The 26,386-nt window shown below is 41.9% G+C and overlaps 1 protein-coding gene and 1 long non-coding RNA gene across 7 annotated transcripts; one reads left to right on the top strand and one right to left on the bottom strand.

Annotated features, from left to right (window-relative positions):
* The first annotated feature begins 89 nt into the window (after positions 1–89).
* Positions 90–26,386, top strand: ZNF155 (zinc finger protein 155). 6 transcript variants are annotated; one of them, XM_073016323.1, is made up of 6 exons: positions 377–3,270; positions 6,278–6,404; positions 6,573–6,665; positions 10,833–12,076; positions 17,709–17,738; positions 25,598–26,386. In XM_073016323.1, the coding sequence occupies exons 1-6, from the start codon at positions 3,256–3,258 to the stop codon at positions 26,207–26,209; spliced, it is 2,121 nt and encodes a 706-aa protein (XP_072872424.1). In that variant the 5' UTR covers positions 377–3,255; the 3' UTR covers positions 26,210–26,386. The 6 variants fall into 6 exon arrangements, with proteins under 6 accessions (XP_007995277.3, XP_007995275.3, XP_072872423.1 ...); XM_007997086.3 differs by lacking the exons at positions 17,709–17,738; positions 25,598–26,386 and adding an exon at positions 90–214 and having other exon boundaries at positions 3,171–3,270; positions 10,833–12,334; XM_007997084.3 differs by lacking the exons at positions 17,709–17,738; positions 25,598–26,386 and adding an exon at positions 91–331 and having other exon boundaries at positions 3,171–3,270; positions 10,833–12,334.
* LOC119621749 (uncharacterized) lies at positions 13,796–17,910 on the bottom strand. Its single transcript, XR_005238311.2, has 2 exons — positions 17,736–17,910; positions 13,796–13,960 (listed from the first exon to the last, which is right to left on the bottom strand). It is a non-coding gene; the product is annotated as an uncharacterized lncRNA (long non-coding RNA).

Below are 26,386 nucleotides of genomic sequence, written 5' to 3'. Positions count from 1 at the left end.
CCTTTCGCGAGTATATTGGGGGGCGTGGGAATTGTGGCTCAGGCAGGAGGACCTATGAATTCTGGGAAGTGGAGTCCATTTGCTCTGTGGAGTCGTGAGAACTTTGGCTCAGGCAGGAGGATTCGGGGGATTCTGGGAAGTGTAGTCCAGACGCTCTATGGCATAGCGGACACTTCCGGTCTCCGAGCAGGACTTTACTACTTTACTTAACAAGGTGGTTCAAGCCGACTCTGTGTCTTGCGGGTCTTTGTGAAAGTGAACCAGTTATTGGGGGGCGCCTAACGACCTGGGGGTCAACTAAGGGGGCAAGAAGCCCTGGCGAAGACCTGAGGTTTGGAGATGCGGGGGACGAAGGGGGGTTTCGTTGCGGTCGATGGAGCCTCCTGGCGTTGGGGGCTGTACGCATGTCCACCGGAGGAGTTGTCGGGGGTTCGGTGGGCGGGGGAGAACCCTGTCTAGTCTTGTGTGCCTGTTTAGAGGGTTTTCCAGGTCTTTGACCTCGCTCAGTCCGCCTCCACCTTAAGTGTGCAACCTCTTTCTCGCAATATAACGTGGGGTGTTAATCTCCCTGCACCTCCTATTGCCGTTTTTTAAATGAGGATTTTAGGACCGTCCTGATAGAATTGTTTTAGGAGTTGAAAGTTGTGGTATAAAACAAAGCCTTAACAGTCCCTGTCACTTGGTGTTCTGTTAATTTCCCGCGAAGTGGTCAGGGCCCCGTCAGAGCTCCAGCTACCCTGGCCCTTCTCTCTGATCCCTGTAGGACGCTGGATGGTCCCTGACGCCTCTGACCTCTTTTTAGGAAGGCGAGGGTTGCATCCACCTTTCACGAAGGGAGGGGAGCATTTAACTTGTATCCGGGACGGCGACGTAGTCAGGGTGTTTCACAGCTTTCTCCTTCCCCAGCCTGACCTTTCTAAAAGAACTGCAGGGAGGGATTTGGCTACTGAGGCAAAGCTCTCTACACGAGTGGTCCTTGGCTTTTTTTCTTTTTAAAAAAGTGTTATTTATTTTGTTAGTCTGCTATTATTATTATTATTATTATTATTATTATTATTATTATTAGAGAACGAGGTTTGCTCTGTCGCCCAGGCTGGAGTGCAGCAGTGGCGCGATCTCGGCTCACTGCAACCTCCGCCTCCCGGGTTCAACTGATTCTCCTGCCTCAGCCTCCCGAGTAGCTGGGATTACAGGCATGCGCCACCATGCCCGGCTAATTTTTGTGTTTTTAGTAGAGACGGGGTTTCACCATATTGGCCAGGCTGGTCTCAAACCCTTGGTCCCAAATGATCCATCCGCCTCGGCCTCCCAAAGTGCTGGAATTACAGGTGTGAGCCACCGCGCCGAACCGGTTTTTTTCTTTTAAAGAGATATTCACCTCAACCAAGAGTGTATAGGATGTATCCTTGGGCATGGGTGTTGATAATAATTAAGCCTTAATTGGTAACTTCATTCTCAGGGCTTTATGGCAATAAATACATTTACACCACATCGTCGCTCTGCGAAGTTATTGCTCCTTCCTCCCCTTTTTTTTTTTTTTTGGAGACGGAGTCTCACTCCGTCGCCCAGGCTAGAGTGCAGTGGCGGTATCTGGGTTCAATGCAATCGCCGCCTCCCAGGTTCAAGCGATTCTCCTGCCTCAGCCTCCTGAGTCCCTGGTGGTGCATGGGTGTGCACCACCATGCCCGGCTAATTGTTGTATTGTTAGTAGAGACGGGGTTTCACCATGTTGGTCAGGCTGGTCTCGAACTCCTGACCTCGTGATCCACCTGCCTCAGCCTCCCAAAATGCTGGGATTACAGGCGTGAGCCACCAAGCCGGTTCGTTCTTTTCCATTTTAAATATGGGAGTGAGACACTGGGTGCATAGTTACCCAAGTAGTAAGAAGTGCAGCTGGAGTTGGAACCTAGGCAGTTTGGGTCAGAGCCTGAGTTGATCATCCCTTGGATACATTTTCATTGAGGTAGAGGAACTAGCTGGAATCAGATTGGGAAAAAAAGCTAGGACTTGAGTGAAGGGACCTTGAGAGCAAGGCTCATGGACTTGGACTTCTGTAGGAGCCTTTTAAAACTTGGTCAACACTTTGTTTCACTTTTTATAAGGATTTTGTATTGTGGAACTATATCATTGTGGAGCAGTTTAAAGTTAGATAAATAGGAGGAGAAAATATGTTTTAAATTACCCATGAATCCAAGATGTAAAGGTGGTAACTGTCTGATACAAGTTATAGAACTTTCAGTTCTCCCCCATTTCCTTTTAGTCTTTCTTTATGTCTATTTGTATATTTATTTATAAGCATTTGAAAAATTGTTATAATGTCTTATTGTGTTTTCCCATGTTTCTTTAACCATGGAAATTTTTAAACACTGCTAATAGAGAATGAACTAGCAAACTACCGTATTATGTCATGCTCATCCTTATTATTCCCATTGTTACCGTTCTTATGACTATTTCCTGATAGTTTAAAACCTTTCATTTTTATATCATTTCAAAGCTATAGAAAAGTTGCAAGAATAGTTTAAGGAATTCTCATATACTCTTTACCCAAATTTGCCAATTGTTTACATTTTTTCCTGTTTTGCCATAATCACGATTCAGTTTAGACCATTTTCATCTCCCAACTGGACTCTTTGTGCCCACTTAGAGTTAAAACTCATTTTCAGGCCGGACATGGTGGCTCATGCCTGTAATCTCAGCACTTTGGGAGGTCGAGGTGGGAGGTATAGCTTGAGCTCAGGAGTTTGAGACCAGCTCAGGCAACATAGCAAGACCCCATCTCTTAAAAAATAAAAACTCATTCTCACCTCAAATCTGGAGCAACCACTAACTTATTTTCTCTATATATAACTGTTATCTGTTCTAGATATTTCATATAAATGGGATCATATAATCCATGGGTTTTGTGATTTTCATTTAGCATGATGTTTCCAAGCTTTGTGCATGTTGTAGCTTGAGTCAGCACTTCATTCCTTTAAATTTCCAAATAAGATTCCATTGTATGGATATGCCACCATTTGCCTATCCATTTACCCAGAGGAAGGCATCTTGGTTGTGTGCAGTTTGGGGTTATTATGAATAATGCTGCTGTGATCGTTGATGTGCTAATTCACAACACACATCTATATTGTTGAGTGTCATCCGTGGCAACCCTTTCATGTCTTTTTCTGCAGACCGTAGCATGTTTCAGGCAGGATTCCTCCTTCCTTCAAACTGCATCACTCAGGAGTCTGCAAATTCCCCAAAGTAGGAGGAAAAATGACCACATTCAAGGTGAGCGGGGCATGCTTCTCTTGCTGTTAAAATTCCATGTCACTACTCATATTGTCATGTGTTTTCCTCTGTCATGAGAAGACTCAATGGGAAAACAGGCATTTGGGGACCTGTTGTGTGCCAGGTGCTTCCTTATCTCTTTTGTGTTAACTGCAATTGGTTTTTTGTTTTGTTTTGTTTTGTTTTTTACCATTATTTATTTTATGGAGTATGAAAATTAGTAGAAATGAACTGTGCTCCCACTTCCTTACCTCCCCTCTCTCAAATTATCCATTTTTATCTTCTCTTGCTGTTTGTCATGTACATTCATAACTGTATTTGTATTGATGATATACATCTAACTGTAAACTGTGCTCTTTTTATATGTTATATAATTTTTGATTTTTATGGTTATATCATATTCCTATTACACTGATGTATCTTTTTATTTATAACTACCTCACACTTAGACTTATTTTAAGCAACACTGCAGTGACAGCTTTCCTATCTATAACCTTTTCCCACAAAATTAATTTGACAACCATATGCCATGTTAGCTCAATTTTGAAAGGGTACTTTTGATATGTACCACATTGGCTGTTGTACAGATAGAATATTTTAACTGGGCACAGAACAACAGGATATAACTGCTGCTCCACAGAAATATTGTTGGAGTTTTCACACTGGAAGAGCTAGATTCTGTGTTCTCCTTGTCTCAGTCATACTTTGCGTGTGCTTTATTTACTGGTCTCTTCTAATTCACTTATGTAGTAAGCAGTTTAACCAAAGTAGTAGAAAACCTTCATTTAAAATGTCCAGTGATACTAAGATTTGCCAGTCACTTGTGTTCTGTTACTACGTTTACTCCTCAGAGCAGCAGAATGAGGAGGTTCCTGGTCTCTTCTTCTTCTTAAACAGGTGAAATATGAGAAACCTGCTCAGGGGTACACAGGCAACCAAAGGTCAGGAGGGTTAGCCATTTGGCTCAAGCGAAAAAGAGAGACAAGGAGAGAGACAGAATTCTCCATTGAGCAACCTGTGCCCTGTGGTGTGGGTGTCAGGAGTGCCCTGTTGAGTGATGGTGGCCCTAGTGGTGCTGCTCCCCCCTGTCCCTACTTGGTGTGACTTCTTGTCACATGTCACTTTGACATGGCATCTACTCCAAGCACTGAAGTACACTGATTACCACAGTTGTTATAGAAAATCTTTAAATCCCTTATGGCAAAAGATGCCTCACACAATGTTACCAGAAGAAATAATGACCTGGGGCAGAAATGTTTGCCACATGGATACCTAAAGAAAATAAAATTCAAAATCAAAACCTTGAGCACAGAATAAAGGAAAAACTCCAAACAGATAGGAACAAAGGACACTAAAAGGCCAGTGTAAAAGGAAAACTAGCGATGTCCAATAACGTTCAAAAGTGATGGTTTTCATTTATAATAAAAGAAGTGAGAATAATAGAACGAATTGTTCTCCCAATCAGATTACCAAGACTGTGGGAATATTTATAACCTGCTCTTGGCCATGATAAAGAGAAGCAAAGTACTTGTATTCTGTTCAAAGATTATGGAGGTAGGTAAAAAACTAGGAAGAAAGCATGCAGTTATATGATCACTGTTCTAAATGTGCTTATTTTTTGATGTTTTAATTTTCATTTGAAATTATTATTTTAAACAATGAGAGAGGAGAGTAAGATGTTCTTACATCTTACTACATCATTACTTAATGATCTCTTCACAGGATTGATAATGGAAAATATGTAAAATTAAATATTCTTTACTGTGGCTAAAAGTAGGTCATCAGTTCTCTGGAATACTATGCAGCCATGAAATAGATAATGCTAGTAAAAACAGTAAAAATGATTCCAGCTAATGTTCATTAGACACTTAGTGGCACAGATGTTTCCAAATGCCATGTATTTCCTTGTTTAATCCTTTAAATTACTGTGCCAAATAAGGACTATTATTTAGAGAGGAAACTAATTCTTGTAGGCAAACATGCCTAAGGCCACACAGCTAGGAAGGGGCAGACCCTTAGGAAGGGCAATGATGCATTCTGGCTTCTGATCAGGACACTGAGGGCTGCAATTAACATTTGTGGTTTGTACCTTGAGAGTAGAGGACACACTACATAACTGTCCCACACAGCTGTCCACACAAGTACTGTGGAGTAGGTTCACTGTGCACTGATTATCAACTTGTGTGAGTCCTGTGAGACAGAACACGATCTCATTCAACAGATTATGTGAAGCAGATTTGTTACCTACAGATTGGCAGCAAGGGAGCACAGAAGTATAGGACATACTGTGAGGTGGCCATCCAAGGCTGAAGAAAACTTCCTGGGGTGGGTAGAATCTTGACCCCATTTCCACACAGAGCAGAGGTACCCCAGAAGGCAGCCCACCCCAGGTTATATACCTCAGGGGCAACACGACTTACTGGGCACTTTCTCCCTAACTCAAGACGTTATCTTCCATAGGAAGGACAGGAACATTCATTACTAGCATGTTCTATGTTTATTCTTCAGAACTATAAGCAAGAAAGAATGATTCAAGGCCACCCTGAAAATCACCCACAGTTACCTAAAACTTGTTAGTTTAGCAAATACTAAAGAAAAGCGATAGCAACCAGGGTTTGAGTATAAGAGAGGACAATAGGCCTTACCCAACAAGGTTGGAACTGAATTGTTTAATGTTGCTGGGGCAGTTGGCAAGATTTGTTGAACCTATATATGGGTAGCCCAGAATGCAGGATGTAGAGTGCTACAGGGTTACATACAAGTAGACTCGATGAGTGCACAGAGTAAATGTACAGGACTTCATCATTGCACTTCTGGTGGAGTTCAGGTAAATCAGTGTATGTCATTGTCAGGATATAGGCAGAATGAGTGGGAAATCTCTTAAGTTCACCTACTTCTCTCAGTATTGAGAACAACTTTCCACTCATCCCCTTCCCTTGCTCAGTGCCGCTTCTTCTGCAGTAGTCCTTGGTCATAAGATTGAAGTTATGTCTTCTTGATGTTGTAGGAGGCAGTGACCTTCAAGGATGTGGCTGTGTTCTTCACTGAGGAGGAGCTGGGGCTGCTGGACCCTGCCCAGAGGAAGCTGTACCGAGATGTGATGCTGGAGAACTTCAGGAACCTGCTCTCAGCGGGTGAGCACGGGCATCTTTTGTAACAGAACATCAGGCCCCAGGAGTGGCTTTGTACCTTAGAGTGTTCAAGTTTGAGTGTGCATTGGGAATCTAAATTTCCAGTAAATTTTGCCTAAATATTACTCCAGAATGTGTTGGGATTCAGCACGTGACCTTACCTATTCACAGGGCATCAACCATTCCACCAAGATACTTTCTACTTCCTAAGGGAAGAAAAGTTTTGGATGATGGAGACAGTAACCCAAAGAGAAGGGAATTCAGGTAAGAACTAAGCATCTGTGCGTCCTTGTACGTGACTCTCCTACCTGTTGTGCTTCTGTCCGTGCCCATTTGCATTGCTCTAATGTAAATGACCACATCTCCTTCAGGATTATTACAACTGCCTTCCAGTTGGTGGCCCTGTTCCTTCCCACCCTAATATCTGTTCTCATGGCAGCCAAAGCAATCCTTAGGAAATGGAAGTCAGATTGTCATTCCTCTCCTCAAAAGCTTTTATAACTTCTTATTTTTATTAATGTTACAACCTCTTTAAGTGCATCTTAGAGACCGTTGTGGTCTGCTCTTCATCCCATTCTGCCTCTCTGACTACATATGTCCTTTCCCTTTTTCTCCATCATTTCCAGCCACATTTCTTCCCTGCTGTTTCTGTCCTGCCAAGGACACTGTATTGCCTGTTGTGGTAACCAATGGCCACAAACTTAGTGGACTAAACAAAAATATTTATTGTCTCTCTGTTCTTTAGGCCTGAAGTCTGATACATTTCACTGGGCAAACATCAAAGCATCCCTAGGGCTTTGTTCCTGCCTGGATGTTCTTGCAGGGAAAGCTTCACTTTGGTTTACCAGTGTCTAGGCACTGTCCACACTCCCTAGCTCTTGTTTCACGTCTCCATCTTCAAAGGCAGCTACTTTGCATCTCTGACCAGTCTTCCGTAATCCCATTCCCTCTGCCACTCTTCCTAAGCCTCTGCCCTCTACCTTTCAGGTCCCTTGTGATTGTATTAGTCACTCCTGCATAATCCAGGATGATCTTCCTGCCTTCTGCTTAGGTGACTAATGACCTTTATGGCCTCTGCCATTTTAATCCTCCTTGCTGTGTAACATAATAGGAAGGCTGACTGTATATTGCAGAACAGGTTTTTTGGCCTACTGATTGCTGCTTATCCAATTCTGACTTTCTTAGGTTCCCTTGACATGATTGGTTTTAGATGTGTACAATTGACCCACATCCCATGGAAACTTCTAAGCACTGTTTTTATGACCACACTGAGTAAGATGCCCTCCTTGAGACTTACACTGGAGCTTTCCATAGGGAGCATATTTATATCTGGGAAGAAATTCTTTTTGAATGAGGGTTTCCAGCTACATTTCGTTCGAAAGATTTACCCATCTGCAGTCCATTTGCCTTTTCCAAAATCTATATGCGCTTCACTGGCCCCAGGTTCGTCTTTCTTCTTACTAGAAGGGGGAAGAATGAGGATGAGGGGACACAAGTCATGTAGCTGAACATTTACTTTATTTCTGGTCCTCTTTCTTCATGAATGTGTATATTTCTGCATCTTTATGTCATACAAATTTTGTCAAAAACATTAAAGGATAGATTTTACACAATTTTTTCTTGATTTTTATAGATTTAGTGCTGTATTTTGAACTGGTGAACTTTATGACCTGCTAGGAATTGGGAAACTGCCTTCTCAAACTAGAAACATCCTGAAGATTCTCCTTTCTCCCTAAAGACCTCTTATTTATTTAATTTATTTTTGAGATGGAGTTTCGCTCTTGTCGCCCAGCCTGGAGTACAATGGCGCGATCTCGGCTCACAGCGACCTCCGCCTCCTGGGTTCAAGTAATTCTCCTGCCTCAGCCTCCCAAGTAGCTGGGATTATAGGTGCCCGCCACCACACCTGGCTAATTTTTGTATTTTTAGTAGAGGTGGGGTTTTACCATGTTGGCCAGGCTGGTCTCAAACTCCTGACCTTAGGTGATCCGCCCGCCTCAGCCTCCCAAAGTACTGGGATTACAGGCGTGAGCCACCATGCCCAGCCAAGACCTCTTATTTATAAGTGACAGTGTATTAAATATATCTGTGTACTACTGTGTACCAATAGGTACATGCTTACCTATTAATCCTTTCCAAGATTCAACCTTTGCAACTTGACTTTCCCTTGGAAGAATTTACTTAATTCAGGACTTGGTATTAGCCTGACAAATTATTGAATGTTTTGTGAGTATGAGCCATAGTAAGAAGCACATGTTTGAATATAACCCGGACAAACATTTTTCATGCCTGTAGATGTGTACGAGTGAATCTAGGAGGCATTTCATGGAATGATCACTTTCCTGCTTGTCATGATGCTATGACAATTTACATTCCAGTTCTTTTTTGTAAATGTTTATTGCAGAGTTTAATTGTATTTCATAGCTTACTAATGTGTAGTCTTCAATATAAAAAGTTATAAAGTCCTATTTATCTGCATCATAGACTTTCTTTTCATTCCATGTGATTCTTCACATTTTTGATTGTGTGATCAGGAGCATCCTCCTTTGTGGACCCCTGGAAGGACAGCCTTTCAGATTCCCCTCAGAACTGCAGTTGTCTGTCCCTGTACTCTTTCAGATAACCAAGTTACTGAACCAAGTTACTGTCCATATCAATACAGAAAAGTAAGATTAAGCATTTTACATATGCTGTGCAAAATTCTTGTGCAGGGATACTTTGAATGTGTACCTAGAAACACTACGAGGTGTTTGATGTTTAACATTGTGAAGTGTTCAACCAACTACAGAATTTACTGAGACGTTTTACAGAGAACTGCTCTAACTTCACACCAACTGCAAATTCGAGAGGTTTTCAAAACTACCTTCACATTTTTCTAAACTCTCAGAACTCACTGAATACTTTTATTCTCACTGACTGATTTTTACAGGGAAAAGATGTATATTATACTTAGAGAAAAACCAAATAAGACAGGGTCCAGATGAGAAGAACCAATTGTGGACCTTCTGTTGTATTCTCTTGGCAGAGTAGGATGTGTTACATTCCCAGGATTAAGGTATGACTGAGACTCAAAGTACTGTCAGTCACAGAAACTCACCTGAGTGCTGGGATCCAGAGTAATTATTGGGTCTCCATTACGGAGCCATTATTGGTTGATTGACTCCTAGGTGATTAATCAGTCTCCTGGTCTGCTAACTCTCTGTGACCTAAAGCTCCACCTTAAATCACATTGCTGTTATTTCTGACATGGAGAGGAGCATCTCCCACCCCCAAGCCCCCAAAGGATTTGCTAGCTACAACCGTAAATTATATTGTTTCACTATGCAGAGTGATCCAGTGTTTGCCCTCAAGCCAACCAAGACACTCTCCTGAGGTATGACACTTCAGGATCCTAGAGATTACCTCTCAGATGCTGAGGACAAAGTCCCAACCTCTTTTTGGTTAGGGCAACTTTTTTTTTTTTTTTTTTTTAGGCAGAGTCTCACTCTGTCTCCCAGGTCAGAGTGCAGTGGCACGATCTCAATCTCAGCTCACTGCAACCTCTGCCTTCCAGGTTTAAGCAATTCTCCTGCCTCAGCCTCCTGAGTAGCTGGGACTACAATCATGTGCCACCACGCCTGGCTAATTTTTGTATTTTTAGCAGAGACAGGGTTTCAAGGCCAGGCTGGTCTTGAACTCCTGACCTCAAGTGATCTGTCCACTTCAGCCTCCCAAAGTGCTGGGATTACAGGTGTGAGCCACTGCACCCAGCATTTTTTTTTTTTTTTTTTTGAGACAGGGTCTTGCTCTGTCACCCAGAGCTCACTGCAACTTCCACCTCCCAGGCTCAAGCAATCTTTCCACCTCAGCCTCCCAAGTAGCTGGGACTACAATGTATGCCACCACTCCTGGCTCATTTTTGTAGTTTTAGTAGAGACAGGGTTTCACTATATTGCCCAGGCTGGTCTCAAACTCCTGGACTCAAATGATCAATCCCAAAGTGCTAGGATGACAGGTTTGAGCCACCGCACCTGACCTAGGTTAACTTCTTTATAAGGATATACAGCATAAACACAAATATACAAAGTATTGATTATGTTATTGCTTTTCCTCAAAGTTCCTTTTGATTCATATTTATGTACATAAATTTTTATTTTCATAATTTATCACGCAAGATTTTAGACTAGGAAATTCATTAGAAATAGTAACAAGTTAAAAGTATATCATATTTTTTAATTAAGTCTATTGTTTCTATCAAGGATTTTACATGTGAGACATGATGTGGTTCTGAATTGGCCTCACGCAAACCAGAAATCAGGGTGTACTTGGAAAACACAAACTGAACGTTCTCTGTATTCATTGAAGTTTAATGTCAAGTCCTAAGTGTGAAACCTTGCGAGCACTGAATAAAAGCTTTACGTGTACACATCTCTTAAATCTGTGTCCTTATAGGAGGCAAGATCCAAACTGAGTTGGAGTCTGTTCCAGAAGCAGGAACACAGGAAGAGTGGTCCTGCCAGCAAATCTGGGAACAAATTGCAAAAGATTTAACCAGGTCTCAGGACTCTATCATAAATAACTCTCAGTTCTTTGAAAATGGTGATGTCCCCTCCCAGGTTGAAGCGGGACTGCCCACAATTCACACAGGACAGAAACCTTCCCAGGGTGGGAAGTGTAAACAGTCCTTCAGTGATGTTTCCATCTTTGATCTTCCTCAGCAGTTATACTCAGGAGAGAAGTCTCATACATGTGATGAGCGTGGAAAAAGCTTCTGTTACATCTCAGCTCTTCATGTTCATCAGAGGGTCCACATGGGAGAGAAACTCTTTACGTGCGATGTGTGTGGCAAGGAATTTAGTCAAAGCTCACATCTGCAGACTCATCAGAGAGTCCACACTGGAGAGAAACCATTCAAATGTGAGCAGTGTGGGAGAGGCTTCAGTCGTAGATCAGCACTTAATGTTCATCATAAATTACACACAGGAGAGAAACCTTACATTTGTGAGGCATGTGGGAAGGCCTTCATTCATGATTCCCAGCTTAAGGAACATAAGAGAATCCATACTGGGGAGAAGCCATTCAAATGTGACATATGTGGTAAGAGCTTCCATTTTAGGTCAAGACTTAAGAGCCATTTCATGGTTCACACAGGAGAAAAACCATTTAGGTGTGATACATGTGATAAGAGCTTTCATCAGAGATCAGCACTTAATAGGCATTGCATGGTCCACACAGGAGAGAAACCGTACAGATGTGAGCAATGTGGAAAAGGCTTCATTGGTAGGCTAGATTTTTATAAGCATCAGGTGGTCCACACAGGAGAGAAACCATATAATTGTAAAGAATGTGGGAAGAGCTTCAGATGGTCCTCATGCCTTTTGAACCATCAGCGAGTCCACAGTGGAGAAAAAAGCTTCAAATGTGAAGAATGTGGGAAGGGATTTTATACAAATTCACAACTGTCTTCCCATCAGAGATCCCACAATGGTGAAAAGCCGTATAAATGTGAGGAATGTGGGAAGGGCTACGTTACTAAGTTTAATCTTGACTTGCACCAGAGGGTCCACACGGGAGAGAGGCCTTATAACTGTAAGGAATGTGGGAAGAGCTTTAGCCGGGCCTCAAGTATTTTGAATCATAAGAGACTCCACTGCCAGAAAAAACCATTCAAATGTGAGGACTGTGGAAAGAGGCTTGTACACAGGACATACCGTAAAGACCAACTGAGAGACTACAGTGGGGAAAACCCATCCAAATGTGAGGATTGTGGGAAACGCTACAAGAGGCGCTTGAATCTAGATATACTTTTATCGTTATTTCTAAATGACACATAATTATTCATATTTATGGGGTATAATGTGGTTTTAATGTGTGCATATAATTTATAGTGATCAAATCAGTGTAATTGGTGTATCTATCACCTCAAATATTTACCATTTCTTTGTGTTGGAAAATTCAAAATCCATTTAAGAGGAGTTAGTAGACAGCAAGGGAAGGGTCCCTGGAGAGCCCCCACCGCACGGGTCAGTGCCTCATCCCCACATAACATAAAAAGCAGCCTGGGGAAGAAAATCAAGCTACAGGCACCAATAAGGGAACTAGCACAGGGGATTGTGCCTGGAGACATGCCCATGGCTGCACAGATAGAACTGCCACCTCACTCAGGTAAAAACTCGCACAAACCTCCGGCTCACTCAGTTAAGGGAACAAGACCTGACACAGATATGCCTTTGTCCTTTGTACAATCAGCAGGCTCCCAGGAAAAAGTTTCTTCTTTTATGGGCATGAACATAGTGGGTTTCAGTAGGTTCAGATTGGCATTTTCCTTTGTGGAAAAGGAAAAGCCCAGCCTCTATAAATCATCGCTTCAGCTCCTAATTGGTCCCAGGCCAAGCTGAATAGCCGTTATGAATCATCACTTCAGCTCCTGATTGGTCCCCGGTCAAGCTGAATAGCCCTTATGAATCATCACTTCAGTTCCTGATTGGTCCCAGGCCAAGGTCCCAGACCAAGCTGAATCACACTTTCTCCAGAACAGCCCGCAGGCTAAGCGCATTCCTTCCCCTTCCCAGTCCATAAAAACTCCAGACCCCAGCCTCATAGTGGGCAACTTATTTGGGTCCCCGTCTCCACTGTGGAGAGCTTTTTTTCTTTCACTTTTTAAACTTTCACTCCAATTTCACCCTTGTGTCCGTGCTTCTTAATCATGTTGGACATGAGATTAAGAGCTCCGAGTGATACATCACAAGAGAGACTGCTACAGTGTGGTGCATTTGTGAGACTACAACACATTTTTAGCAATTTGTAAATAATTGTTGATGATAGTCACCTTTAGTGCTGCAGAACAGTATAAATTCTTCCTCTCTACCTCTTTTGTATCTGTTAGCCAACCTTTGGCCATCTCACCTACCTCCTACACTTCCACTTCCTTGCCTCTACACCCACTGTTCTACTCTCTACTACGAACTCAGCTTTTTTTAACTTCCATATGAGTGAGGTCAGTATCTCTCTTTCTTTGCTTGGCTTATATTACTTAACGATGTCCTTGAAAACTCATCCATGTTGCCACAAATGATAAAATTTTGTTTCCTTGTTATGTCTAAAGAGAATTCCATTGTGTATATGTGCCACCTTTTCTTCATTCATGTATTGATAGACACTTAGGTGGATTCCATATCCTGGCTTTTGTGAGTAGTGCTACAATGAACCTGGGAGTGCAGCTATCTCCTCGACATACTGATTTCCTTTCATGTGGATATACCAATAGTGGAATTGCTGGATCACTTGAATTTATTAGGCTTCAGAAGCTCCACATGGGAGAGAAACTACAGAAGTATGGGGAGGGTGGTATGTGCTTCATTCAGGCCTCAAGTCTTCAACTTTAGAGTGTCCACATTGGCGAGAAGCCTCAGTAATGTATGTAATAAAGTTTTTACTCAGTTTTCATGACTACAATCTCACCTAAGCATTCACAAAGGGGAGAAACATTAAAATCTAAGGCACATAGAAAGCAGTTCCCTTTGAGTTCGTATCTTGTAATTTATCACAGAATCCATGCTGATGATACATTTCATCCAGTCCTGTAGGAGAAAAAACATTTGTTTAAGTTAAAACCTTTTTCAGCCATAGCTCAGCATACCCCAGTGGTCCTGGGACTGTCATAGTGGAGAACCCTTGTTAAGTTGTGCAGTAGGGCTTCAAACAAAAGTTTGACAGTTACAGTTATTCAGGAGGCCGGCCTTAGAATAAGAGTTCATTCATGCATTTACAAAACTCTAATCATGAACATATCAAAGTTGATTACCACTAGCATGTCAGCGACATGTGTTTTCTGCTGTATCTTCACAACTTTTAACACTGATTATCATTTTGTGTTCACTGTGTGTTAAATGAATCAAAAGGAGCAAACATGATGTTTTAAAATTGTATCTAAGAGAGGAAATATACAAATAATTCAGGAACACCCGAGTTGAAATGCAGAGTACACTAAATACTGCAGTTCACAGCATTATTTTGATAATATCTGTTCCCACTTGGTTCCTGTCTTCCCCTCCTCCTCTATTCCAAAGTTGCATTCTTAGTATTTGTGGCTTTGTGTAGTGTTCCATTGGTTGAATACAATATACATTCAACAATAATTTGTAATTTTTCTCACACTACAGGCTGAAAACATTGTAATAAATTCAACAAAACATCTTAATAAATTCAAAAGTTTAATACCATATAAGTCTTTTCCAATTATAATCTAGAGCACAAAAACTGAAATTCAGTCACATCATGAAAAGTGGAAAATTCACAAGTATGTGGAAACTAAACAACAAACTTTTTTTCATACTTTAAATTCTAGGGTACGTGTGAACAACGTGCAGGTTTGTTACATATGTATACATGTGCCATGTTGGTGTGCTGTACCCATTAACTCGTTATTTACATTAGGTATATCTCCTAATGCTATCCTTCCCCCCTCCCCACACCCTACAACAGGCTCTGGTATGTGATGTTCCCCACCCTGTGTCCAGGTGTTCTCATTGTTCGGTTCCCACCTATGAGTGAGAACATGCGGTGTTTGGTTTTCTGTTCTTGCAATAGTTTGCTCGGAATGATGGTTTCCAGCTTCATCCATGTCCCTACAAAGGACATGAACCTTTTCTTTTTTATGGCTGCATAGTATTCCATGGTGTATATGTGCCATATTTTCTTAATCTAGTCTATCATTGATGGACATTTGGGTTGGTTCCAAGTCTTTACTATTGTGAATAGTGCCTCAATAAACATATGTATGCATGCAACACACTCTTAAATAATATGTCAGAGTAAATCAGGAGTGAAATTAAGAAATACCTGGAGACAACTGAAAATGAAAACAATGCCCAAAACTTTTGGAATGAGGCAAAAGCAGTAGAAGGAGGGAAATTTATACCTGCAAATGCTTATATTAAAAAAGAAGAAAGATCTGACATCCACAGCCTAATTTTATTTTCATGAGCTAGAAAAAGAGAATCTTACAGAAAGTGATTAGGAGGGAAATAATAAAGATTAAAGTATTAATAAATAAAATAGAGAAGAACAATGCAAAGAAAATCAACCAAACCAAGAGTTGGTTATTCTGAAAGACTAACAAAATTGTGAAAACTTTAGCAGGACTGACTAAAAAATAAAGACTCAAGTAACTAAAATCAGAAACAAAAGTGGGGACATTATTACCAATTTTTACAGAGGTGAGCCCCAGCGCCCAGCTGGATGTTTGTATATAGTGTAAGGAAGGGGACCAGTTTCAATCTTTTGCATATGGCTAGCCAGTTATCCCAGCAGTACTTATTGAATAGGGAGTCCTTTCCCTGTTGTTTTTGTTATTGTCATCAGTGACATGGTTTGGATGTGTCCCCACCCAAATCTCAGCTTGAATTGCATCTCCCAGGATTCCTATGTGTTGTGGGAGTAACCCCACAGAAAGTCCGAATTATTAATTAAAAGGGAAACAGAACTAAGAATTCTAAAATTTCACAGCCTATCTATTTTGGAAAAAAAATTAGAAAGCCTGTTCTGGATAAAACAAGGATAGAGATAAGCAATCGATTTATGAGATTAGTTTGGATTGGTCATGTCAACTGAAGGCAGGACCTACTGTCCAAAACACTGGAAGAATGACCCCAAAGGCATCTTAGAGATCATAGAGGCTTATCCTCCCATCACAGACCCAGAGTGCAAGGACCTGGGGAGCAGAAGGGACCTTTGATACCAAGTGCCCCTAACCTCTTAGGCTCAGTTCCCTGCATGCTATGATTGAGTGTGTCAATACATTTTATCTTTCGGGAAGGCAGACTAGATCAAGGATACAGCTATAACTGGCTTATGAATAGTGATCACTCAATTTTCAGAGAGTGGATGTTTGGCATCATAAGGTTGGCACAGTCACCTTATTTTTGTGTCTAAACAAAATTATGAAAAGTTTTTAGTTTAGAAAAATAGATAAAAAACAGTAGACTCCATTTTTTTTAAAAGAAGAATATTGGTTTATAGGCCAATGTATGTTTATAGGGAGAAAAAATCAGGTTACCTTCAAAAGAACAGGTTTTTAGATGAATTGTTTCCTAATTTAGCTTTATACTATTATTTTTTTAACCAATGCCAGTTTTTTTTTTTTTGAGACGGAGTCTCGCTCTGTGGCCCAGGCTGGAGTGCTGTGGCCGGATCTCAGCTCACTGCAAGCTCCGCCTCCCGGCTTCCCGCCATTCTCCTGCCTCAGCCTCCCGAGTAGCTGGGACTACAGGCGCCCGCCACCTCGCCCAGCTAGTTTTTTGTATTTTTTAGTAGAGACGGGGTTTCACCGTGTTAGCCAGGATGGTCTCGATCTTCTGACCTCGTGATCCGCCCGTCTCGGCCTCCCAAAGTGCTGGGATTACAGGCTTGAGCCACCGCGCCCGGCCCACCAATGCCAGTTTTTAAATTGCTAACTATAATAAAGAAATTATGTTTCACCAAGAAATAGGGAGAAACGTAAGAAAAAATTTTTTTAAATTATTGAGGTATCTGTTGCCTAGGCTGGAGTGCAGTGGTGGCCTCATAGCTCATTGCAGCCTCACTCAAACTCTGGGCTTCAGCGATCCTCCCACCTCAGCCTCCTGAGTACTTGGGACTTGTAGTCCCAAGATCAGGCCACCACGCCTGGCCACTTAAAAAAAAAATTATAGAGATGAAGTCTCCCTGTATTGCCCTGGGGGGTCTCCAGTTCCTGGGCTCAAGGGAACGTCCTGTCCTGGCCTCCCAAAGGGCTGGCATTACAGGTTTGAGTCACTGCACTCGGCCAGGAAGAAACTCTTAATAAAACATGCTCCCTCACCTATAGAATCTTCCTGTTTTACTGCATTTACAATCTCAATGTAAGATTGATACCAATGCCTAGCACTTCATCAGTCATTATTGCTCTGAGGTACTGGGCAATTCACTACATTCGCTGAAATTTGATGTTTCTACATCTAAGGAGAAATATGAATACCATGAAAAGTTTATGGGAAGATAGCCATTCCATGACGACACCGCTTCTTCACTGGTAGTTGTGATCTCAAATGGGGGTGGCTTTTCCTGCCAAACCAGTGGCCCCACAGCTTCTGGAGTAGGGGCTGGTGTTTTCCTGCTCCTCATTGCCCCTGCCAAACCATTCCACCTGGCTCATCCTTTAAACCCTTAGTTTTAACCTCCCATCATCAGGTTATCCTAATCCTTGAAGACTTTATCTCCTCGTTTGTTCTCTTCCCAATAACACTCCTGTCATCGTGGGAGGCGTTTAGACTTCAGGAATTCCTGTCTATACAATATTTTCGTTCAAAGACTCAGGGAGAGAGAAGGACGACTCACAGGGTCACAGTCCACATTCCCCACCAGGCGCTCAGAGATATGGGATACGTTCCCGGTAGGCATTGCGGTGTGTGTAGTCAACGACCACCGCGGAGTCCAACGCTTCCCTCTGAAGAGTAAGCTTACAGACATTTTCCATTCGCAATGGAGGAAGTGGAGTCCACACTCATTCTGAGCCGCCGGCAGGTTGGCTCAGGCGGGTGGACGAGTGAATTCTGGGAACTGTAGTCCATCAACTTCCTGGAGTGGCGGTTTGACGCCGGCGGTTGAACCGGGGAATTCTGGGAAGTGGAGTCCAGACGCTCTGTGGAGGCGCGAGCGGTTCCGGTCTGTGAGCCTTCGGTTGCTGCTTAACCGCGTAGTTTGAGCCATTTCTGCGTCTGGCGGGCCCTTCTGAACTTGTCACCTTTGCTTGGGGTCGCAACGACCGGATGATCGATGATCCAAGCAAAGGAAAAGAAGCCTTGGCGGAGAGCGGAGGTTTGGTGGGGCGGGGAATGGGGTTTTGTTCCCGTCCACGAAGCTTTCTGGGATGGGGGTGCTGTGCTCGCATCCCGGGGATGGAATTGGCGGGATCCTCTGTGCCCTGCTCTGAGCGTTTCCAGAACTTTGACCTCGCTCAGCCTGCCTCCCTCCACCCTACGTGTGCGACCTCTTTGTCGCAGTGCGACGTGGAGTGTTACTCAATGTCCTTATACTTTCCATTGCTATTTTTTGTAATGGGGACATTAGAACCATCCTAGTAGAATCGTTTTTGGGAACTGAAAGAGGTAACGCAAATGAGAACCTTAAAGCAGCCCCTGTCACTTGGTGACTGGTGGTCTCTTTTTAACTTTCCGAAGAGGTCAGGTCCCCGGGTGGGGTCATAGCTCCAGCTGCAGGGGCCCTGGTCCTTCTCCCTAATCCCTGCAGGACGCTGGATGATCCCGGGAGGCCTTCTGACCTCTTTTTAGGAAAGCGAGAATTGCGTTCGCCTTCCGCGAAGGGCGGGGAGCATTTAACTTTCATGGGGGACCGCGTTGCAGTCAGGGTATTTCACAACTTTCGCCTTCCCCAGCCTGACCTTTCTAAAAGAGCTGCAGGGGGGGACTTCTTGGCTACTGAGGGCAAATCTCTATGTGATTGGTCCTTGACTTTTTTCTTTTACAGAGATGTTCACCTCAACCGAGAGTGTGTCCTCGGGCATAGGTGCTGATAATCATTAAGCCGTAATTGGTAGCTTCATTCTAAGTGCTTTATACAAATAAATTTAGGCCACACTGTAGCTCTGTGAAGTATTGCTTTTCCCAATTTTAAAGATGAGAGTGAGACACAGGGTGCATAGCACCCAACTAGTGAGAGGTGGAGCTGGGGTTGGAACCTAGGCAGTCCAGGTCAGAGCCTGAGTTGATCATCTCTTGGATACATTCTCATCGAGTCAGAGGAACTGCTGGACTCGTGGGGAAAGCAAGTTAGGACTTCATTGAAAGGACGTTGAGAGCAAGGCTCATGGGCTTGGACTTCTAGGAATTTTAAAAATTTTTTCTCAACTATTTTGTTTCACGTTTTCAAGTATTTCGTATTGTTGTGGAACTGTATCATTGTGGACCAGTCTGAAATGCGAGAAATAGGAGTAGAAAAAGTTTTTAAATTACCCATGAATCCAAGATGTAAAGATAGTAATTGTTAAGCTTCTAATTGATTTCTTTTTAGTCTTTCTTTGCATCTATTTCTCTATTTGTTTATAAACATTTTTTTAAAATTGTTATATCTTAATGTATGTCTTTATAGAAAATTTTAAATACTGCTAATAGAGAATAAACTAGTGAGGCTGGTTGCGGTGGCTCATGCCTATAATCCCAGCATTTTGGGAGGCCAAGGCAGGTGGATCATTTGAGGTCAGGAGTTTGAGGCCAGCCTGGCCAACATAGTGAAACCCCATCTCTACTAAAAATACAAATATTAGCCGGGCGTGGTGGCACATGCCTGTAGTCCCAGCTACTCCAGAGGCTGAGGCAGGAGAATTGCTTAAACCTGGGAGGTGGAGGTTGCAGTGAGCCAAGATCACGCCATTGCACTCCACCCTGGGCAACAGAGACTCAAAAAAAAAAAAAAGAATAAACTAGTGAACTGCCATATTATATCATGCTCAATTTTATTATTCCCATTATCCTTATAACTACTTCCTGATATTTAAAATATTTTCATTTTTATATCATTTAAAAGCTATAGAAAAGTTGCAAAAATTGCATAAGGAGTTCTCATACTCTATCCAAATTTGCCAATTGTTTACATTTTTCCTGGTTGCTTTGTTGATGACCATCAGCCAAATACCACCAGTAACATAACTAACCAGAGACAGCTGACTATAGCTTTCTGCAGCAAGGAAGCCCACATACCATGGTAAATGTGGGGTGTTTTGGTAAGAGGTATTTAGGAAGGGATGGTATAGGGTTTCACATAACATGCTAGATAATATTAGATATTAAATAATATTGTTATCTATTACATATCAGATCTGTTAAAAGACTACTAGTAGTTGTAGTGTTACTCATTAGATAGTGGTTGGATAGCATATTACCTGACATCCTGTTATCTAATTTGTAGTTACATATTTAAATTTGTTCAATTTTTCATTTAAAGTCCTATGCCAGGCACGGTGGCTCATGCCTATAATCCCAGCATTTTGGGAGGCTAAGGGGGTGGATCACCTGAGGTCAGGAGTTCGAGACCAGCCTGGCCAACATGGTGACACCCTGTCTCTACTAAAAATATAAAAATCATCCGGGTGTGGTGGCACATGCCTGTAATCCCTGCTACTCGGGAGGCTGAGGCAAGAGAATCACCTGAACCCAGCAGGCGGAGGTTGCAGTGAGCTGTGATCACACCACTGTACTCTAGCCTGAGTGACAGAGCGAGACTCCATCTCAAAAAATAAAAAAATTAAGTCCTTATGACTGTCCCCTACTCCACCCTTCACCTGCAATGCCATTCAAAGTCCAGTTTATGCATTGTCTTTAGTTGTCACATTCCATAGTTTCTTTAGTCTGGAAAGATTCCACAGTCTTTGTCTTTTATAAACATGGTTTGTTTTTTTTTTTTTAAATAGGAAAGTTATTTTGGAGAAAGTTATTTTGGAGAAAGATGTTCATTTGGAGTTTGATATATTTCATGTTTAGTTTCAGATTGTGTATTGTTGGTAAGGATATCACACAAGTGATGAAGTTTCCTCTTTATTGCAACATAACATGATGTTGGTTTGTCCCTTCACTGGTGATCTCAACTATGTTCACTTGGCCAAGATGATGTCTTTCAGATTTGTCTGCTATAAAGTTACCTTTTTTAAAAAAACTAAAGTTTCTTATTGGAAGATACATTATTAGTGAGCATTCTACTAAAGATGAGCTTCTGGTTCTCTTCATTTATTCATTTGTTTGTTCACCTATAAATCTGCCAACAATATGGACTCAGAATTCAGTCTTATGAAGGTAAATGACATGTGGATTAGCAATTTTTTTTCAACTCTGTTGAGGTATATTTTACATAAAGCATTCACTCATTTCAGGAGTACAGTGATCTTTAGGAACTTCATAAAGTGGAGTAACCATCATCATAATTCAGAGTCCCCCAGTTGGACTCTGTGCCCATTTACAATTAAACCTCATTCTCACCCCAAATCTGGAGCAACCACTAGCTTACTTTTCCTCTATGTATACGTTTGCCTATTCGGACATTTCATATAAATGGAATCATATAATCTATGGATTGTTGTGACTGGCTTCTTTCTCTTAGCATGTTTCCAAGGTTCATGCATGTTGTAGCATGAGTTGGTCCTTCATTACTTTTAATTTCCAAATTAGATTCCATTATATGGATATACCATGATTTTTCTATCCATTTACCCAGAGGAAGGCATTTTGGTTGTGTACAGTTTTTGGGTTAGTATGAATAATGCTGCTGTGATCATTCATAATACATGTCCATGTTGCTACACAGCATCCCCAGCCACCTTTTCATGTCTCTCTTTTTACTGTTTCTGGCATTTTCCAGGCACGATTCCACCTTCCTTCATGCTCCATTACTTAGGACTCTGAAGATTACAAAAAGTAGGAGGAAAAATGACCACATTCAAGGTGAGTAGAGCTCACCTCTCTTGCTATTAAAAATCCATCTTATTGCTCATATTGTCATACATTTTTCTCTGTCTTGGGAAGACTCAAGTAGGAAAAGGGCATTTGGGACCTGTTATGTGCCAGTTGCTTCCTTTGTCTCTTTTTTGTTGGCTTTGCATTTGGTTTTTGGTTTTTGTTTTGTTTTCTACCGTTACATTATGGAGTAGAAAAATTAGTAGGAAAGAACAGTACTCCCACTTCTTTACCTCCTTGCTCTCAAATTAGTCTGTTTTTTCTTCTTGTGCTGTTCCTTGTACATTTGTAACTGTATTTGTATTGACGATGGAGTTCCTTGTGTCAAGAGTGCACTATACACCAAGATAACATGTCCTTCTGGTTTTATTCATACTTGCCCATCAGATAGTCCCCCTTTCTGTGGAGGCCCCCATCACACATGTTGGCTCCATCCCTCTTAGATGCTCCGGGGACCCTCTGACCTACTTCATCCACTTCCTGAGTCCTCTGGCCCTAGGAATGAGCTATTACTTAAGGTGTCTCAATCAGCGGATCATGTGCCAAGCTCCTGTGTTTCCATATTCTGTCCTCTCTGTCTCAGCCAGCTCACATCTGTAGAGGGGTGGCCTGTGTCCCACTTATCATTCTGTCTTCTTTATAAATCATCAAGCTGCTATCCAGCCAGCCTGCGTCCCCAGGCTGCCATCACTGCACTGGGCCAATTGCCCGGGATATAAGTGCTCCCCCTTTGCTGGTCCAGAGTTTTGTCAAATTGGACCCTGCTGGCTGCACCAATTCCATGGAACAGGTTCACTAGTTACAGACTTGGGAAGCCCACCATGAGAGAGCACACTCATATATGACAAATTACATAAAGCAGATTTATTACATATAGGTAGCAAGGGACAACAGAAGCCTATGATCCACTGTGAGCCAGTCCCCCAAGGCTCAAGAAAGCTGCCTAGAGTGGGTGGAGTCATGACTGCACGTGCCCCATTTGCATCATAGCTGAGCCACCCCAAGAGGCAGCCTGTCCCAGGTTATATGCCTCAGGGGCAACATTACTTACCAAGCAGTTCCTCCTAACTCAAGATATTATCTTTTATGGATTGGACTAGGATCAAAGAAGGTATAAAAATAAAAAACAAAAATAAAAAGATGTTATCTTCCCTAGGAAGGACATTGCATAACTAGCATATTTATGGTTATTCTTGAGACCTGTAAACAAGAAAGTGGGGAGAATGGATCCAAGGCCACTTTGAAAATAGTTACTTAAAACCTGTTAATTTGGCAAATACTAAAGAAAAGTGATAGCATTCAGGGTTTGGGTCTGAGAGAGGAGGACAATAAGCCTCAACAAACAAGGTTGAGACTGAATTGCTCATTGTTGCTGGGGCAACTGGGGCAATTGGCAAGATTCATTGAAACCTATATAGGTGTAGCCCAGGATGCACCATTTGAAATCCTAAGGGGTTACTTATAAGGAGACTCAGTAAGTGCACAAAGTAAAAATACAGGAGGTCTTTTTCATGATTGCACTTCTAGTGGAGCTCAGGAAAATCATTGTCAGGATACAGACAGAATGAGTGGGCAATCTATAAGTTGACCTCCACTTCTCTTCTCCACCTGCTCAATGCCGCTCCTCCCCCAGTAGTCTATGGTCATAGGATTGAGGTTATGTATCTTGATGTTGTAGGAGGCAGTGACCTTCAAGGACGTGGCTGTGTTCTTCACTGAGGAGGAGCTGGGGCTGCTGGACCCTGCCCAGAGGAAGCTGTACCAAGATGTGATGCTTGAGAACTTCACAAACCTGCTGTCAGTGGGTGAGCATAGGCACCCTCTGTAATGGAACATCAGGCCCTAGGAGTGGCTTTGTATCCTAGAGTATTCAAGTTTGTGTATGCAGTGGGAACCTACATTTCCAATAAATTTTACCTTGATATTACCTAGAATGAATTGGGATTAAGCACATGACTTTGCACGTTCACAGGGCATCAACCGTTCCACCCTTTCCACTTCCTAAGGGAAGAAAAGTTTTGGATGATGGAGACAGCAACCCAAAGAGAGGGAAGTTCAGGTAAGAAGCAAGCAACTGTGCATCCCTGTACATGACTTGCCCGTTTGTTTTACTTCTGACTGTGCCCACTTACATCACCCTGATCTAAATTGCCCAATCTCTTTCCTGGTTTATTACAACCCCTTTCTGGCTGGTGGTCCTGTTCCCTCCCTTCCACCCTGACATCTATTTTCCTCAGAGCAGCCAAAATGATCCTTGGGAAATGCAAGTCAGTTTTCCACTCCTTGGTCCAAAAGCCTGTATGGTTTCTTAATATTATTAAAGTTACAGACTCTTTATTGGCTTTTAAAGACCCTGTGGTCTGTTCTTCATCCCCTGCTGCCTCTTGACTACATTTGTCCTCTCCCCCTTGCACCATCTTTTCCAGCCATGTTCTCCTCCCTGCTGTTTTTCTGTCCTGTCATGGCCACTATATTCCCTGTTGCTGGTAACAACAGACTTCACAGATTAAACAACAAACGTTGTTGTTCTTTCTGACATGGGGAGGACGGTCTCCCACCCCTCACCCTGGAAATGAGTGGCCAGCCACAACCCTAAATCATATTGTTTCACTATCCAGAATGATCCAGAATTGGCACTCTAACAAACAAAGTCACTCTCCTCCAGCATGATATGTCAGGATCCTAGAGATTACCCCTCAGATGCTGAGGACAAAGTCCTGACTTCTTTTTACTTAGGGTAACTTCTATATAAGGATATACAACATAAACACAGACATATAAACTATTGATTTTGTTATTGCTTTTCCTTAAATTTCCCTTTGATTTATATTTCACTATGAACATTTAGTAATTTATCATGCAATTTATCATGCAAGATTTTTGACTGACCAGAAAATTCCTTAGAAATAGTAACTAATTAAATGTATATATTATATTAATTTTTTAATTGAGTCTATAACTTCCATCAAGGATTTTACATATGAGACATGGTGGGGTTATAAATTGGTCACATACAAACTAGAAAACAAGATGCATGGGGAAAACATAAACTGAACATTCATTAAAGTTGAATGCCATATCCTAAGTGTGAAATCTTAAAAACACTGAACAAAGGCTTCATTTGTCCACATCTCTTCATTCTGTGTCCTTATAGGAGGCAGGACTGTTGTGGAAGCAGGACCATATGAAGACTGCCCTTGCCAGCAAATCTGGGAACAAACTGCAAGTGACTTAACCCAGTCTCAAGACTCCATTGTAAATAATTCTCACTTCTTTGAACAAGGTGATGTCCCCTCCCAGGATGAGGCAGGACTATCTATAATTCATACAGGACAGAAACCTTCACAGAATGGGAAGTGTAAACAATCCTTCAGTGATGTTGCCATCTTTGATGTTCCTCAGCAGTTACACTCAGGAGAGAAGTCTTATACATGCAAGGAGTGTGGAAAAAGCTTCTGTTACATCTCAGCTCTTCGTATTCACCAGACAGTTCACTTGAGAGAGAAACTCTCTAAGTGTGACATGCGTGGTAAGGAATTCAGTCAGAGCTCATGTCTGCAAACTCATGAGAGAGTCTACACTGGAGAGAAACCATTCAAATGTGAGCAGTGTGGGAAAGCCTTCAGATGTAGAGCGATACTTCAAGTTCATTGCAAATTACACACAGGAGAGAAACCTTATATTTGTGAGAAATGTGGGAGGGCCTTCATTCACGATTTCCAGCTTCAGAAACATCAGAGAATTCATACTGGGGAGAAGCCATTCAAATGTGAAATATGTGGTAAGTGCTTCTGTCTTAGGTCAAGTCTTAATAGGCATTGCATGGTCCACATAGCAGAGAAACCGTACAAATCTGAGGAGTGTGGAAAAGCCTTCATTGATAGGCTAGATTTGCATAAGCATCAGATGATTCACACAGGACAGAAACCGTACAATTGTAAAGAATGTGGGAAGAGCTTCAGATGGTCCTCATATCTTTTGATTCATCAGCGAATCCACAGTGGAGAAAAACCATACAGATGTGAGGAGTGTGGGAAGGGCTACATTAGTAAGTCAGGTCTTAACTTGCACCAGAGGGTCCACACTGGAGAGAGACCTTATAATTGTAAGGAATGTGGGAAGAGCTTTAGCCGGGCTTCAAGTATTTTGAATCATAAGAAACTCCACTGCCGGAAAAAACCCTTCAAATGTGAGGATTGTGGAAAGAGGCTTGTACACCGGTCATACTGTAAAGACCAACAAGGAGACCACAATGGAGAAAACTCATCCAAATGTGAGGACTGTGGGAAGCGCTACAAGAGGCGCTTGAATCTGGATATAATTTTATCATTATTTTTAAATGATATGTAAGTTGTATATATTTATGAGATATGGTAAGAAATTTTAATATGTGTATATAATGTATAAGGATCAAATTGATGTAATTAGTGTATTACCTTAAACATTTACCATTTCTTTGTTTTGGGAAAATTCAAAATCCATTGTTCTAGTGATTTGAAAAGAAACAATAAATTATTGTTGATTATA

The sequence above is a fragment of the Chlorocebus sabaeus genome, chromosome 6 (assembly GCF_047675955.1).
Source record: "Chlorocebus sabaeus isolate Y175 chromosome 6, mChlSab1.0.hap1, whole genome shotgun sequence".
Classification (NCBI taxonomy): Eukaryota; Metazoa; Chordata; class Mammalia; order Primates; family Cercopithecidae; genus Chlorocebus; species Chlorocebus sabaeus.
This window is presented reverse-complemented; position numbering and strand designations above follow the sequence as displayed.

Excerpts from the sequence above, each read along its gene's own strand:
- ZNF155 (XM_073016324.1), top strand. Across the intron at positions 6,405-6,572 it reads CAGGAACCTGCTCTCAGCGG|GGCATCAACCATTCCACCAA; the intron begins GTGAGCACGGGC and ends ACCTATTCACAG. Across the intron at positions 6,666-10,832 it reads CCAAAGAGAAGGGAATTCAG|GAGGCAAGATCCAAACTGAG; the intron begins GTAAGAACTAAG and ends GTGTCCTTATAG.